At 40.9% G+C, this 17407-nt stretch overlaps 2 protein-coding genes across 3 annotated transcripts; one reads left to right on the plus strand and one right to left on the minus strand.

Moving 5' to 3' along the window:
* Window positions 1–970: 970 nt before the first annotated feature.
* RER1 (retention in endoplasmic reticulum sorting receptor 1) lies at window positions 971–9554 on the plus strand. 2 transcript variants are annotated; one of them, XM_059830015.1, is made up of 8 exons: window positions 971–991; window positions 3835–3914; window positions 4233–4318; window positions 4873–4977; window positions 6128–6227; window positions 6705–6783; window positions 6892–7027; window positions 7916–9554. In XM_059830015.1, the coding sequence occupies exons 3-8, from the start codon at window positions 4238–4240 to the stop codon at window positions 8003–8005; spliced, it is 591 nt and encodes a 196-aa protein (XP_059685998.1). In that variant the 5' UTR covers window positions 971–991; window positions 3835–3914; window positions 4233–4237; the 3' UTR covers window positions 8006–9554. The 2 variants fall into 2 exon arrangements, with proteins under 2 accessions (XP_059685998.1, XP_059685997.1); XM_059830014.1 differs by lacking the exon at window positions 3835–3914 and having other exon boundaries at window positions 975–991.
* PEX10 (peroxisomal biogenesis factor 10) lies at window positions 8864–16995 on the minus strand. The gene is made up of 7 exons (XM_059829868.1): window positions 16890–16995; window positions 16506–16586; window positions 15597–16003; window positions 14618–14793; window positions 14177–14312; window positions 10605–11643; window positions 8864–8890 (listed from the first exon to the last, which is right to left on the minus strand). The coding sequence occupies exons 1-6, from the start codon at window positions 16993–16995 to the stop codon at window positions 11572–11574; spliced, it is 978 nt and encodes a 325-aa protein (XP_059685851.1). The 3' UTR covers window positions 8864–8890; window positions 10605–11571.
* Window positions 16996–17407: the final 412 nt, after the last annotated feature.

Consider the following 17407-nt stretch of genomic DNA (forward strand, 5'->3'; position numbering starts at 1 on the left):
CAAGCGTTACAGACTACACAGAAACAGCCAGAAGCTAAAGCGTTAGCGACTGCGCTACCTCTGCATAAAACAAGAACGCTAGCACTGAAAGTAAAGCAAACCCGTAAGAGAAAAAGCGTTTGTATTTACATGACACAGGAGCGCGGGCCTAGCGTCTCTTCGTCTTAACGAGAGACCGGACCTGGCCGCCGCAGGAAACCCGTCCTCGCCCCTCCAGGCGAGGGGCCAGGCTGAGGCGCCAGCGCGGGAGGCCTGCGCGGCGGGGTCTGCCCCGGGGAAGGCTCACTAGCACGCGCACACCGAGACAAGGCAGGGTGGGAAGGGAAGGGAAGAAGGGAAGGGAAGAGGGGAGGGGAAGGGAAGATGGCCGGGGCCGATGGCCGGGGCCGATGGCCGGGCCGGGCCCCACCCGCCGGAGCTCTCTCCCTCTCCCTCTCCGCCCGCCACCACCCCTTCGTCCGCCCCGCGCAAGCCCCGAGCGCCGGCGCGCGGCAACAGCCGCCTCGCGCTCATTGGCTGCGCGGGAGCGAGGGGCGGGGCGCCCCCCGAGGGCAGCAGAGCGGGCCTGCGCCTGCGCGGCCGCTACAGGACGCGCGCGCAAGCCCCAGCGGTATTGGCGGCGCAGGGTATCCCCGTACTGGGTCTCTCCTGGCTGCGTCCCGCCCGCAGCGCGGGCCTGAGGGCACGCTTCGTCTGCCGGTAGCGCAGGTGCTGCCTGCAGCCGGGACCACAACGGCAACCACCTTTCCGCCCGCCCCGCTTCCCCAGCCCGTCCTCACAGGCGCCGCCACCCACCTCCCTCCTCGCTGCTCGGCGCCGTGGTCACGCCCCCTTCCCCCCCCGGGGCCAATGGCGGGGCAGTACCGAGTCTTCATCCCGCCCCCCCTTGCCCCGGAAGCGGAAGTGGATTTCTCCCCGCCAGTGACGCCATATTGGGTTTTGTGGAAGTAGGGGGAGGGGGAACGGAAGGAAGAACCCGGCTCGGGCGTCTGTGAGTAGCTGCTGCCCCGCGTCGGCGCCTGGGGCCCGGCCGGAGCCGAGGGCGGCGGGGGTGGGAGCTTGCGCCTCCGGGCTGGCGGGCGTGGAGGCAGCTCGGCGGGCGGAGGCGGCGGCGGCAGTCCCCGGGCGGGAGGTGCCGTGAGCGAGGGGCCCCTCTGGGAGCGCGGGGGCTTCTTCGGGCTCGGCGACCACTGCCGCGTCCGCGGCCTAGGCGCTCCTGCGGGCCGCGCTGCCGGTCGCTGCCTCCCGGCTGCGGGGACCGTGGGGCTGCTGCTGGGCGGGCTGGGCCGGCCGGGGCCTGCCGGCGGGCTCGTTTTCCCTCTCGCCAAGCCGCTGTCGGTCCTAGTGCTGCTCCCGAGCCCTCCTCACCTCAGGCCGCCCCGCCGCTGCCCCGAGGGCCTCTCGTTCTGGTCTCTGTGCTAAAACAGTGCTAACCTTCCTGCGCTTTGTTTTTTCCCGAAGTGTCTTGTATCGCTTTTGTCCCCCAGCGTTTGGTCTTAAATAGTGCTCAGGGTACGGGGAGTCCCTGTTTCCGGGTAAACGGGAGGAGCGCAGGTGCCCCGCAGCTGCTGCTGTTGAGGCAGTAGCGAGCTTCTGACAGACCATGCTGCTGTTGTAATGGATAAAATTAAACAGTCTCTTTTTAAGGATAAAAAAACAGTTTGCACAAGCAATGGGTTATTTTCCTGTGGTTGTCCGTTCACCCTGTTGTTAATAAATCACTTTAGTGTGTTGCTCTTCAAAGGCGTTTCCTCAATGAGATACAGAAACTTACATGAGCAGTAAAGTGTTTTTGCTAGTTATGTGCTTCATTTGTATTTAAATTTTAGAAAGATCTATATTATGATCAGAGAGTTGTCTGAAAATTCTGCACCTCTCTCTGTGTGGTGATGTGAGGCATAAGTTAAATGACTTTACTGCCCCGGGTCCTGTCATTTTTAAGAACTCGGCGATGCAGTGGTATTTGTAATGATATTACCATAACAATTGTGGTAAAAAGCATAATTGTTTTAAGGTCATGCATTCGCCTACTTGGTACTTTTCAGCACAGAAAAACATTTTAATATGGTTTAGTTTTAGTAGCAGTCTGTATTCTGCTACTAGCAAACCATTCAATTGTTTGTTATATTAATCGTTGTATATCTTTCTGATTATTGGCCTTGCTGAAATGGCTGAAGGGTTATCATAACTCATTATGCTGAACAGTAAAGTCTTATGTTACATTACGAAAGAGGGATTGCTACTGTTTAGATTTAATTATTCCCTTAAACCCATGAGATCTGACTTGTGTTCTTGACTGTAAACTACCTTCAAAGCAATGCCAAAGACTGCTTTTCTTGGTAATTGCCTAATTACAGTTGTTATTTCAGTAAAGTTTTAATGTGATAAGAAATATGAACTTAAATTCTGAACTATGTCATGTGATATACTTCAGTCTATGCTACTTAAACTGAGCCAGTGAGAGGTTTCCTGTCAGTAAAACAGACAGTGTTGGTTAATTTTCTTGGTCTGCTATGGAAGAACTGTATGTATGATAAACAATCATACATAATTACATATAATGTAATTTTTTTACACGGAGCAAAATGCCTACTCCATCATAAAGCCATCAGTAGCCTTACATACATAATTCTTCACTTGATCTGCGTAGGTTAACATTTACAAGATTGTAATGTTAGGTCTGCTTATAACCCATATTTGTTATGGATGTATCTGTAAAATTAATTTTGAGAATACGAGCGTCTTTATGTTCATGATCTTTAGAGAATTGCTATCTGGTCAATACATTGAATATCTTTTTGTTACAGCTTTATACTTCAGGACATTTCAAAAAAAAACAAAATAAAGCACAAAATTATGCTCAGCTAATAATGCTGAGTAACTTCTTTCTTCTGCAGTGCAGTGAATGAGAGAATAATAAATACTTCCTTTTGCCTGTAGTGAAAAAGTCTGTATCTATATTGTATGAGTTTCTATTTGATTTTTTTTTTCTTTTTAGCTATAGCTTGAATTAATGTGGGCTGCAGCTCCTGAAGCCTCATAATGAATCCCCTTATCTTTTGAAATGTAACAGGACTCCTTTTTTCTACTTACTAATTATTCCGTAGGATGTAGTTTTCAGATGTTTACAGAAAAAATACACAACTTCAAGGTTCTGTGCCTCCCCAGATTGTTCTTGGTCTCAAATTATTTTTTGCAGCAGTCACTGTATTGCAGCATCTAAGATAATTTAAGTTTTTCTGATTTAATAATGTTTCATATGCCTTTATTATTATATGTGGCTCTCGAGGTATTAATACAGTGCTGAAAGTACTCCCACTATCCCAGAGTTATGTAGTCCCACCCACAGATGAGGACTCCAGGAAGTAATGTCAGGGATTGCTTTTGGTGATGTGGCAAAAATGTTTCTGTTTAGAATCCATTTATTTTGTTTGGTTTGTATCTTGAAGTGAACTGTAAAACTTAGTTGAGCTTAACTGAAAAGAAAAATAAAGATCTTAAATTGGTAGCAGAAGCATGTACTAAAAAATTATTCCCTTGGTTAATTTTTTACCCGAGTTCAGAATCCTGGCCCTTTACTATACAATTTTGCTCATGCATAAAACTTTTCTGTGACTGCTAAGCTCTTCCTATTCAAGAGATAAAGTCATCAAATAATTCTAGCAGTGGGCAGTGTTTTGGTTTAGGTACTTACTGTAGAGGGTTTTTTGTCTGTAACCACTCGTGTACAGAGTCCTGAACTTAAACTTTGTCGCTATCTAGTTACTCAATATTTTAAAATCCTAAGCAGCTTTTAAAAAAAATATTTATTTTGGTTTTGTTCTTTGCCTTTAGAAACTGAGGTGACAGGAGGGTGGTGCTGCAGTTCATATCTCAATGCTTAGATGTTATAACTCAGCTCCTGCCTTCTCAAGGTGAAGATGTCTAACAAGGCTCATTCCTGCATTTCTGTATGGACTTGTTTTTTCCCCTCCCTAAAATGGATTGGATCCTGTCTTGCCTTTGTAAAATACCCTGTTCTTTGCTTTCTTGACAATTTCTTTTGGAAATTATTTGATTTTGGAACAAATGTCCTCTCTTTAAGAATACTTCATTAAAAATAATTTGTTTCAAACAGGGCAATCCAAAAGATTATCATATGTAAATGCTGGTTCAGATAATGTACTGTAAAGCTTCACTGAGCTTAGATTTTTGTTTTAAATGTTACCTATGTATCATGTTTGTTTCCACAGCAACCATGTCAGAAGGGGACAGTATTGGTGAGTCTGTTCATGGAAAGCCTTCAGTGGTCTATAGATTTTTCTCAAGACTTGGACAGGTTAGTTTTTGTAGGGTTTTTCTGACTCCATTAGAAGCAGGTCTCAATGCAATTTCTTAAACTCATTACTTTTTGGATGAGTTGTTGAAATACTAAAGTCTGTACAAAAGACTTCTCTTGAAGCCTTTTAAAAATAGATAACAAATATTATAATACATAGCTTAATGGAATATTTAATGTGTGTATGTGTGACATTGCACAGCGAAAATATATGTTGTTATTTTCAAAAATGAAGGGTGACTTCAGTTTTCATGTCAGATTCATCTTAAGGAACGTAAACTTGCGCAAAATATTGAAAATTTAAATTGCTTTATGATGCCCCAAGCATTAGGAAATTAGGTTTTTTGCTTTTATAAAAATACAGATATTTTCAAATGCTTGCATGTTTATGATTAATTAAGTTTATTTCTAATAAAGACTACAAATGTTTTGCGTTACTCTCCTTCCCAAAATACTCTTCACAAATGCTTGCTATTTCTAATGCTACTCTGTAATAAACATTATTCATTGTGCATCATGTATTTTACAGATGTACACTTTGTATTTCTTCCTAGATCTACCAATCCTGGTTAGACAAATCTACTCCATATACTGCAGTGCGATGGATTGTAACTTTGGGTCTGAGTTTTATCTACATGATTAGAGTTTATTTACTGCAGGTAAGAAAACTGGATTTACTGCTAAAGTAGTTTTAGGTATCATTACTGTTCTATTTTTTGTCTTAAGAGAGTTTTTGAAGTATGGTATTACTTTGGAATTAAATATGGTATCATTTAGCACACAGTAGAAGGTAAATTAGTCTGAAGAAAGAACACGTCTTGTTGCTGTTACTGCTTCAGAATGGAGAATGTGTGAATACTTGAGGATGTTTATCTGATGGCTGCAGAAAGTGGAAATACTCCGTTAGCTCTGATGAAATTACATAATAAACCTGTGAAAACTCTGTTGCAATTAAGTTTTTACTTTTATTTTTAAAGCTTTGTAACAACATGTTCGGGGGCCAGTGGTTACCTTCTATCATCCAAACCATAAAGAATTGCTTTTTCAGCATCTTTATCACCGCCGGCCAGCGGCAGACCATTTCTCTACTGATCAGATGCCTATTTCATGCCAATCTGCAATTCAGTTAAGAACTTGAAAATTGTTATTCCCAAACCCCAAAGATTACAGATTGAATGCGAAAGCTGTGCAGGTGGTAGTAATAGGAAGATTTAAGAGACTGAAGCCTTGCAAAGATGATTAAAAAAGTGATGGTTTTATGCTATTTACTTCTTTTATGCTGCTTTTATGATGTCTACATCTTGAACGTAGAGCCCAGACGCCTGAGAAAAGCTTTCATATTAAATCCGTCAATACATGAGGGATTTGCACTACTCTTGTGTTCTAAGGCTTGTTTTTATTAATATATTAGGTTTACAGTAGTACACCTTAGAAAACATGTAGCTTAAAAAGGCTGATAGATTTTTTTTTTTAATCTTGCTTATTTGTATTGCAGTAAATTTAGTCAGTATTTAGGTAGCTTTAGATGAAAACTGTTGCATATGTTATCTGTCAGTACACGAGTAAAAGAAATAGATTCATAAAGGCAATTTAATCTTTTCATAGAGTCAGAATGCTTATTTTATACACTAAGAATTTTTAGTATTTTTTTAACAAGTCCAGAAAACTTTTTGTGTTAATCTGAGGATGTAGAGAAGCACTTCTCAAGGAAGCAAAAGACCGGGTTTTTCAATCTTGTTGAAAAATCAGTTTCTGAAAATGGTTTTCAGGAAGACTTTAATCTGAGCTCTTTTTTCCTCCCTTCTTCAGGGTTGGTACATTGTGACATATGCCTTGGGAATCTACCATCTAAATCTCTTCATAGCTTTCTTGTCGCCAAAGGTAGACCCCTCTTTAATGGAAGATTCAGGTAGGATCAATAGTTCATTTTGCGGTAATTCTGAACTTAGTCAAACTTCCAGCTCTTCTTGTCTGATACAATAGTGTAAAGATGTGCTATTTTAGCATGACACTGTATTTTTAGACTTGCAGAAAATCTATACAACTTCACATCAGGAGTTACTATAAAATTTGTCTCTTGTTTTTCAGGGCTTGAACATATTCCATTTTGTATTAGTTTTCTGTGTTTTGAAAAAAGGTTTATGTGACTTAAGTTCTCCCCATAGTAACACAAGTGACCTGGCACTCACTTCTATCATCTATTTTCTTTTGGGAAATCAATGTTAAGTTACATTAAAACAGCCACTGTAACTGGAATCTATGTGTAACAGTGAAAGTTCTTCCTTTTTTTAAAAGATTAAAAAATAAAAAAAGTCTGGAGTCTGAATAGTGTGGAAAATCAGTGTGAGGGGGTTTGTGGTTTGGGTTTTCTTCTGTTTTTTTTCAGATGATGGTCCTTCCTTACCTACAAGGCAAAATGAAGAATTTCGGCCTTTCATTAGAAGGCTCCCAGAGTTTAAATTCTGGTGAGTAGGATCCACTCTGCCCATGCTCTATTTTTGAAAAATATATATATCTGCATCAAATTAGTGGTAGCTGGGGTTGAAGGATTAATTGTTAATATTATTTTTAAGGCACTCTGCCACTAAAGGAATCCTGGTTGCTATGGCATGTACATTCTTCGAGGCTTTCAACGTTCCTGTTTTTTGGCCAATCCTTGTGATGTACTTCATTATGCTATTTTGTATCACTATGAAGAGGCAAATCAAGGTAACTTGCCAAGAATAGATAGTAGCATTTGTGATGTCAGAATTTACAGTATTGTTCCAAACTGTCCATCCAGTTGAGCACTTCAGAGGTATTAAATGTATTGCACACACTTCTTTACTAGAGGAATGTGAACAACTAACACTTGAACGTTAGTTGAACATTAGTTCAAGTGTTGCATATTTGCAACTTTGAGCAAATATTGACAATGGGAAACAAAAATACTTGGTAAAAGAAGTCTTCACACACTACATCACAAAATTTTATGCTTGCTTTCAAAAGGTTTCGATCTTAGAATTCAGTATCTGTTTTCTATACAGGATGAGTCTTAAAATTTCTCATCCACTTTCTTTCTATGGCTATTTTTAATGAAGAGGTCTTGTAGGATCTCCAGTGGGTGAAAAGGGAAGTTCTGACAAGTTGATGCGAGAAAGTAGATGGAGAGAAGGGGAATAAGAACATAGGCAAGTCATTCAGACCATTTTTAACAAATTACTTATGGTTTGTTGGCATTTTAAAAGGAGAACCAATTTTTTTCCCAGACATTCAGAATTTTGGATAGGTACTGTTATTCAAAGTTGTAAATTAAAGACTAAAGGGTAGTAAAGAATTAATATCTCTATGCTCTCTCCAGTTTCCTGTGAGCCCCCAATCAGTAATCTTCACTGTACTGTATAAGTTGTTGGGTATACCCAAATTTGAGATTTGTAAGACTGGGCTCCTACCCCTATTTTGATGTAAACTGGTATATGATTAGCTATTTCATTACCTTTACAGTACTGCAGAACTGTCTTTATAGAGAACGATATAATTTACAATGTGCATTATAAAACAATTTTGTAAATATTATGTAAGTTTCTTGCCTCAAAACCTGATCTTTTCTCTTTACAGCACATGATAAAGTATAGATATATACCCTTCACACATGGCAAGAGGAAATACAAAGGGAAAGAAGATGTGGGAAAGACCTTTGCTAGCTAGAAGATGCAATCAACCTGTTGACCAATTCTACTTCTAACTAAAGGAACGATTTTGAGCCATTGTAACAATGCCTTTTTTCTTCATAAAAAATGATTATCGGAGTGGTGACAAAGCAGTTGAATTTTCATTTTAAGAGGATCTTGCTATTTTTATCTGAAATACCAGTTTCTTGAAGAAACTGGCATTCTAACCAAATTGCATTGAGTTTATTATCTTTTGTAAGAAGTTTGAGAAACTTCGGATAATCCCATGGATTTGGGATAATGCATTTCTTTCAAGATCCATTACACTGGAGACATTAATGGCTTAGAGTTGGATATTTTTACATAGTTCTCCTGCTCAATATCACCCTGAAGTGCTGTGCACATACGTGGAGGAAAAATGTAAGATGGCACACGTGATGCTGTTTTCTGCTTCATGGCTGTGTGCTATTTTCATAGAAAAATACAGTAGACCTAACTAGATGCAGAACTTAAGCCAGTTTCTTAAACGCATGATACTATTGAGTTATAATCAAACAAATATAGGTAGGAATAAGAAATCTACTAAATTATGGGTTGTACAGTAGGGAAAAAATACTCGTATAGCTTCTAAAGTAACTCACTTGTGTTGGGTTTTAATGCCAGTTTCACCATTACATCTCCTAGCAGATGCTAAAATTGGGCTCTTTCTTGATGACTCAAAACTTTATTCAAACTCTATCACAATTTCCTTTGAGGACCTAGAATTATAAATATATATATTTTAATTGTTATTAGTTGGAGTTTCCTTCATACTTAAGGGTTTCTTGATTAATTTAAGCTGACTTCATGCAGCCCCTTCAGAATATATCCAAACTGGCCATAGCAGACAAACGGTGTGGGTTTTAACACAGCTTTTCATTTTCTATGGGGAAAAAAAAGAAAAAAAAGAGATAAATGACCTGCATGTAAACTTTTTCATGTGATACAACTGCAGTTTTATTAAGTGACTTTTTAATTCAAAAATTTATTAAAAGACAGTGTCCCCCTTTACTTGTTCTCTATCTTTATATACCTATATTGATCTAACAGTATTTATGGCTCCTTTTCAATAATGATTACCCTCAATTTATTTTCATGCAATGCCTTTTTCAACTCTTCAGGGAGCATTCACTTGCAGAAAGTAGGAAAAGATTAGCTCTGTGAAGATTCTGAATGGAGAATAGTGGCAACTTCAACAGACACCTAATTGGAAAATGTATGTAGGAACCCTTTCATCTGATTTTGTCAAATGAAGTCATTATGGAGCTCTGGAATCCAGCCTTCAGTAATCCTGGGAAAATGACAGGTAGTTTTAGTTCACATTGACCTGTTGTTTTTTGTTTGTTTGCGTGCGTTTGTTTTATTAGCCGTATGGAAACTAGTAATGTCAAAATTTAAAATTATGGAAACACAGTATCCAAAAAGGGCCTTATAAAAGTACCAGTCATGGATGCTTGCAGTTAGTTGCCTAAAAATCTGAAAGCCCTGACTTGGAGAAGCTGTGTTCAGGTTTGCTGGAGTTTCTGAATAACGTGGGCAAATGGGGGAGAAAAATATTATGTTCATTATGTTTATTAATGTTAAAATTAGCAACTGGGAAGACTCCTACTAAACAACAGTGTTAACAACATCCATTGCAAATTAGACATTTTTACCATGACTCAATTTTGAACTTTAGTGGCAGCTTAAGATTAATGCCTTCTCGTTTTTAGGTAGGCATAGATGTTCTAGATTCAGTGGGATTAACAGTTTTCAAATATGGATTGTAGATGATGTTGGGACAACGGTATAGTTCCCTGACTCTCAGCATGCAACGGCCAGACAAGTTTGAAGGTATTTTGTTAAACTTTGTTCTATTTTTATCACTTACAAGTGATAAATTACCTTTACAGAATGCATGAAAAATTTGGCTTGACAACTTCACAAATACTTCCCAGTCTTTGATTGCTTCCTATTTATTTTTATGTGCGACTAAATGTTTTTCTTTACTATTTTCTTAATAAGGAGATCAGGCAGTGATTTCCTTAGGTAGTTATGTTTTTGATTCATGAGATGGACCATTTTTCTTCCACTGTTGCCTTGACAGTTTTAAATAGGTGAGGGATGCCTGAAAGTTCTCTTGGTGCAAGAAAGAGATGGTATTGCAGCTCTGAAAATCACTTCTGTGCAGTAATGATGAAGTGTTCGCATAGTTACCAGCAACTATCTTCAATTACATTTATAGATATGATGAAAAGTTAAACTGATTTTACTGGAGTTTTTATGATAACACTTGGCGATTGAATTGTTGATTAGCAAACCAGGATCTCTGCAGTACAAATAACCATCTTAGAAGAAGTGCTCTTACTGTAGCACACCTCCCCTGCCACCCCAAGTCCATATTCAGTGCCATTTGTGAGAGATTTATTGGAACTGTAACTCATGATCCACAGAGTGGGTCATCTGGCTGTTCTCCCCCATCTGCATTTAAAGAATACAAATAAAATTATCTTGTACACTTTCTATCATGCAAGAAGGACACGATAAGTTAACAACTAACAATCTTCTTTTTCCCTGCTGCTGCCAATACTTGTATAACTGAACTAATAATAACTTACGGGAATAAACCTTGACGAGGTGGAGGTGATGCTGCTGAATCCCTCCTCCTTTATATTCCAAAATACTGGCTTAGTTGAAATAGCCCCTATTGCCATATAGAGGGAAAAGGGTCTTGTGGCTGAAGTCAGCTTCTTCCTTATCTGTGTTAGACTGTAGAAAACACTACACAGACAAAACTTAAGCTGTGTTATAAAACTAACATTTTATAGTAGAGCTTGGTTTCTATTAGCATACATACTAGGGCTTTTTTGAAACAACACTTCTTACATTGCTATGGTCTAAATGTTTAGAATACTTGATGAAAAGTCTTGATATCTAATAGTGACAGAAAAGCTTTGAGTTTGGAAGCTGAATGTTAATCGATCAGTATGCAGAGTAGTCTGCATTACTGTGGGTTTGCATTTGTTGATTCTGTTGATCTAAGGGAAATTCATAGTTTATCAAATCAAGAAAACCTGCTTTATTGTTAACCTTGTTATGAAAACAGAGAAGTGACATACATTTATCATTAGAACTTGAACTGCAGTTAAACTAAGGATTTGTGTACAGCTTTTGTCCTTTTCCGCTGAAGTCTACAATGTGGACTCATGTTACAGGAGATGGGGAGTCTTACAGATCATAGAATTTTACTAATACCCTAAGCATGCTATGAAAGGTTGGAAGACACGTTATCCACACTTACATTTAGAGAATGAGAATCTGATTTAAATTTTTCATTGTCCAAAGTGAAGAAAACATTACATTTGTGTTAAATGCTTTTTAGAAAGATGTATTTTTAATATGGTCAAGAACCACGTTAGAAGAAACAAATACATTTATTCTGTAAAACAGGAATGAAGTGCCACCTTGCACAGGCAGTTACCAGTTTTATAATAAAGTCTTTTTCCTGGACTAACTCAAGCTGTATGACAACTTTATAAAGGGTATGAGAGCTGAGGCCCTTGTGAACCAGAATAGATTTTTCCTTTACAGTTGGTAGTGACGTAGGTAGATCAGTTTCTGAGGATGAAACTTCTCTCTGCACAGTGGACATTCTGTCTACAAAAAGAAAAGAAATTAGATAGATGTACTGAATTGCTGTATTTAAAAGTTAAAAAGAAATCCAGATATAACTGTTTAGCTACTTCTAGAAAATAATCAGCATCCATAATTTAACATTTTTTTCAGTCCAGCTTGTGATGCAAGCTTAACCATGTAAAGCATTCTAAGCTAGCCTAATTTAAAGAGCAACTTGAGGTGACATGGGTGCTTAAAATATGACCTTAAAACCATGGTCATTGTACACAGCATACACCACCTTCACCTGGAAGTAACTTCTTCATCTTAGGTAAAAGTGACCTCTCAGATTTTCACCTTCAAGGAAGAAAGCCTGTCTAGCTAAATCACTCAAATGGTCACTGATGTTTTATTCAAATATTCTATTACCCTTGAATATTGCTAAGTAATGCTGCCATATACTAATTTCAGAGGTAATTTGTGGTTTATTTTCCTTTTTCATACAAAAAATAATTTCCTTTATTTTTCTTGCAGCTGAACTAGAACTAGCAGACTGCTAGTCTCTTTATTGCCATCTTTACCCAAAATATCTAGTATTGCATTATGCATGTTTTTACTCAAGAGTATTACAGGCCAGGTTCATTGAAGAGTTCATTTGTCTTAGGATTGCAGGCAGTTTTTCCTCAGTTGCTTTGTCCCGAGTTTATCGTAAGCAGTTTCCCAACGAGGGCCGTGGTTTTACCTGCTATTTAACAAGCATTTCCTGAAGCAGTAAGCCAAAACAAACTGGATGGATTTTTAACAGTTCTTTTGGTGTTTGTTTGGGTTTTTTTTTAATCTAGGTGGCAATACTAGTTCTTCAGTTAATTTTGCTAACAGGTGGAATCAGAAAAAACTGCAGTTAGAGCCAGTATGAGGAAACATTTATTCATGTACACTAGAAGTAGTATTTAAAGATATTCACTGTGTGTTATAAGATACTCTTAGTTCTCTAGAGCAGAGCTCTTAAATTTTTGTATCTTTACTTGGTGAATCCAGGAGGAGAGGCAAAGGATTTATTAGGTCGGCACATTCCAAAAGACTAAAAGTTACTAAAATAGTAACAATTGTTGTCAGTGTTAAGAAAAAACAAGCTTAAGTGTCTGTATCTGAAACATAAAATCCTGTACCATGGACGTTGAACTGTTCCGAGTAGTAAATTAGTCACCAAGCCTTTAGGGCAAAGAATAAGGTAAAGATGCAATTATAGTGAATTGATGTTTTCAGATCTGAAACATCACTGTGTAATGCATTTTTAATACTGTCTGCCTACAGATACATGTATCTGGGACAGCTTTAGAGTGGACAACAGTGCAAAAAATGGCCTAAATAAATGTCCCCTGACAGATACAGCTCTGTTGTCAGCTAGTACTCACATTGAAAACTGACAACTGAAATTGCCAGTAGTCTTCTAAGTATACTTCTGTTATATTGAAATTTCTATTGCCTCCATGTTATTTGAAGATACTTCAAGCAGGGAGTCAGTAGGGCAATTTCTAAAGCTAGCTCATTTGAAGTTCTTCCTTAATTTTCCAGTCAGAGGTGTTACGGGAAGTGAGAACTAATCTTCATTGTAGATTACAAGAATTTTTTTTTAATTGATGCCCAACCACATAAGGGACCAAATAAGCTTGAATAAGGCTACAGTGCAAAAGGATCATTTACCTAAATTATTCTCATCAAACTTTGAAAATGAGTGTGAAAACTTCAGTTCATGATGCTTCAGCTTCCTACTGAAAACTATAAAAGCCCAAACTAAAGTTTTGGGAGGTAGATACAAATCCTTTTTGCATCTGCTGGTTAATTATCAGCTCCGAGTGATTTTTATTTGATTCTGTTCCACCACAGCCATACTAGTATCGGTGCAGGAAAATTTAAGTAGATCACACCACTCATTTCTAAGACAGCTGCAGTAATACATCTGAGTTATAGCACAGACATAGCCTCTGTGGCAAAGATTTTATTTGAAAGTAACACTTGATGCCTTTTTTTCCTGGCAAGCAGTTTTCACTCTTTAGAGAAAATAAATGGACAATGTCTTATTCCACGATGTCTATAAAATCCTTAATGGATGAAAATTCTGTTGTATTTCATTAATCCAGAGCAAAATCCAAGTTTAAAATAACATGCATAAGAGCTAGCTCAGTTTGGTTGTAACTTATTTATTCCTTTTTACTGGAAATCAGGTGCAGAAGGCTTCAGAACATTATCACTTTTGTTGTTTCTTTGCAGGCAGAATTATAGCCTAGGTCTGTAGAGAAAGGAATTATCTTCATGTCTCACTTTCACAGCAGTCAGATTTGCATTTCAATGGTTGGGACAGAAAACTGCTTACCTTCTTTACCTCATCTATGTAATGCATAGTCATTCTATTCTAATAACATATATATAGGTCCTGGTAAACGCTCCTGTGGGGATTTTGGGTGCCTTAGTGAGAGAAAGGGTATTATTTCAACACCCAGGCTGACAGGTATTTTCAAACAGAAATTTCATCACGTTCACCCCTTCCAGCCTCCATTTGTCCTTCTGTACTTACTCTGGTGTTACACCACTCCGTGATGCATTCCCAGCAGAACAGGTGGCCACAAGGTGTGGCTGTTGTATGTCTCCGTTCTTCCAAACACAAAGTGCAGCAGGAGTGGCGCCCAGTAGTTTTTTCCTTGGTCATATTTCTAGTTAACATAGTTATATATTACTTAATTTTATTTAGCCTACTTGTAAGAAATATTTGATAACACAATCCTAAAGTAAACCCCATCTTCAAGTATTAAATCTTTTTGTGAAGATACCAAAAACATGAATGCAAAGTATGAAATCTAAGAGATGCTTAAAAGAGTGAGGAATGCATCAAATGTTAAATTACATCAGGTTCTAACTTAAGCCAAAGCGTCACTCCAGTGTTCTCCCCGTTCATGAAAGCTATTACACTTCCCACCATTGCTTCCACCTTTTTCTTAGTAAGTAAAAATCATCATACTTCTGATGCGCTAGGTTGCGGTGTAGTTTCCATTCCTGCCTTGCTCTCTGCTTCTGTTTGAAGCTGTACATCTGAACACCAATTGTCAGAAGAAGATGGAAGAGTGAAATTATTCCAAGAAACTTGTAACTTGATCGAATACTCTGATCTTCTCCTTGCAGTCCTCCAAAATGCAGCTACATAGTCACAGAAATAGAGATGTTTTGTTAATGCAGTTTCATGGAACTATGCTCCCCCCCCTCCCCCCCCCCGCCCCCAACCTCTTGATTTGGGATTATTTCTGTCCAAAAAACTGACATGTTTCTAGGACTTATCAAGCTGCTGTCTCTTAAGAGGTCTAACGTGTCCTGCATGTATCTCATTCAGTCAGGCTACACTTAACTGCTGTTTGTACAAGGATCAGGTGTCTTGTCTGTCCATCAAAACAGCTCATTAATTGGTTTGGTTTTGTTATGTAGCTCTGAGCAAATAGTCAAACACCTCTTTTCCACATTGACATTGGGAATTGTTGAGGAGTCTTCTGTCTATACACATTTCTGGGCCAGTGGCTGATGGTTTTTGGAAAGACACTCATTGAAAAGACCAAGTGAAATTAAGCTCTCCATACAGAAAAATGCTATCTGAATGTGTACTGATTTTTGTTCAAAGCTATATTTAAGTATTTCCCATGGATTTATTATGCCATGTCTCACTTTCTGTGTATCCGCAGAAGACAGACTGGACTAGATAGTGTTCTGGAGTTACATAGGGTATTAACTTCTGACAGCACATTTCCATTTATTAGCTGTAATCTTTTGACTGCAGGGACTTGTACCCCCTCTACATAGTTTTAAAATTTTCCCTCTCACCCAGTCTGCTCTGCCCATATTCTACTCAGCTACTGCCAAATTCTATATCAGATTTTACACACATGGCACCCCAGAAGAGGCCAAAATACTGTAGTGGACACCACCTTTGAACAAGAAATACATCCACTTACATATGTGATTCCTGTGATTCTTTTGGACAGGTGATAAAAAGTGCCACTTATGTAGAATACTGCCAGATGTAGCCGATGAAGCAAAGGTATGCTTTGTTTAAGAACATACACAATTTGTAAGACTCTCTTCTTCTGCTGTTCTGTAAGCTCCCCAACTTGTTTCTGTATCCAGTTTCGTATTAAGGTCCTACTGGATAAGCCAAGTGCTGGGTTGCTCTGCGAGGTTCTGGACTCATCAGCTTCTCTCTGCAACTCATGTTCCAGGTGCAGCAATGCCTTTTCTAAGCAATAGGGTACTACAGTATGAAGAGAAACGAAGATGGCCCGTCGAAGAAAAGAAGGTACCCTTTTCTTGGTTGAGTCAACTTGAACAATGTTTACATACTCTTCACCCAGAGTCTGATAACCTAAATAATGCGTGTAACAGAAAAGGTGCAGGGTGAGATGGCGATTGCAGTGTCATTCTCTGTACAGTTGAGCAGTGGTGACAGGCTGCTCAGGTCAGAACACATCAGGTTTCAGAAATAGTTGCATTTTTTTGGTGTTGAATGAGGCAAGCATTATGTTTACATCAGCATCTGCAACGGTTTTAGGCTTAAAGCAGGGATACTTTTTCATAGTGTCATGCATCCCTTTTTTAAAAAGAGTTTTTGCTTTTAAAAGAACGTATATCTGGGTTGATAAACTGCTGCCTTTGAACTCACAGCTCCTGACAATTTAGTGGTTTCGTATTTAATGAAAGGCATTTGTAGAAAAACAAACGAGCAAGCCCCTCGCCTTAAAGAGAACCACTGTGCAGCAGTCGTGCTCCAGCTGGTGGTCGCCCCAACCCGCAGCCGCCCAGGACAGACACCTCATTCTTCACACGGTTAGCAGACATGCCAAATACGAAGTCACTGGGCGCGTTACCTGACAAAGTGGTGAGGACGAAGTAGGCTACATCAGAAAGCAGTTCAATCTCTTTCCTCCATTCCAGCCACTTCTTGGCACCTAAGGGACGGGGATCGCTGCAGTTACTTGATGTCAAACTCACGCTGATCCGAGCCCTTCTCCCAGACGCTCCAACACCGGAGCGGCACCCCCCTCGCCCCCGCGGTGGATCGGCCCACCTCCGTCACCCGCTCCGAGAGCTGTGAGGTAGCGCGGAGCTGGGGAGGGGGTCCGCCGCCATCGGCGGATTTCGCAGCGCTGGCGCTGTCACTGCAGGCCCGCCCGCCCCCACAACGCCGAGCGCGGCGGCCCAGCCCCTCGGCAGGGCTCGGGGTGGAGAGGAACCCCCCCGGGAGGCAGTACCCGCCAGCCCGTGCAGCGCGGCGCCGGCCCCGCTCCGCAGCCCGCTCCGGTACAGCTCGTCCTTCTGCCCGCAGCGCACCAGCTGCGCCGGCCCCGCCGCCGCCATCGCGCGCGGCGGGTGACGTAACTCCGCGCGGAGGCGGTGCGGCCCTCGGAAGGGGCGGTGCCCCGCCCGCGCGCCGGGAGGCGCAGGGAAGTTGCGTCATTACGGACCTCCCACGAGGAGGGCGGGCGGCTGAGGGGACGCCTCGTGAGGGGGCGGGAGCCGCTTCCCTCCGCCTCCTCAGCGCCGCGGCTGCTGCTCCTCCTCCCCGCTGCACCGCGGGCGGCTCTGACAGCCGTTGACGCTGCCCCGCCGCCGGCTGCCCGCCGCCTCGCTCCCGGGAGGCGGCCTTCTGGCGGGGCTCCCCTCGGCTGCCGCGGGGTGGGTGCCCAGCGGCCCGGCCACAGCGCCTGGGCTCGGCCCTGCCGCCGGCTGGCGGCTCCGCAGCCCTGGCTGCCTCCCCCAGCGCGCTGCT

The sequence above is a fragment of the Gavia stellata genome, chromosome 27, assembly GCF_030936135.1.
Source record: "Gavia stellata isolate bGavSte3 chromosome 27, bGavSte3.hap2, whole genome shotgun sequence".
Lineage (NCBI taxonomy): Eukaryota > Metazoa > Chordata > Aves > Gaviiformes > Gaviidae > Gavia > Gavia stellata.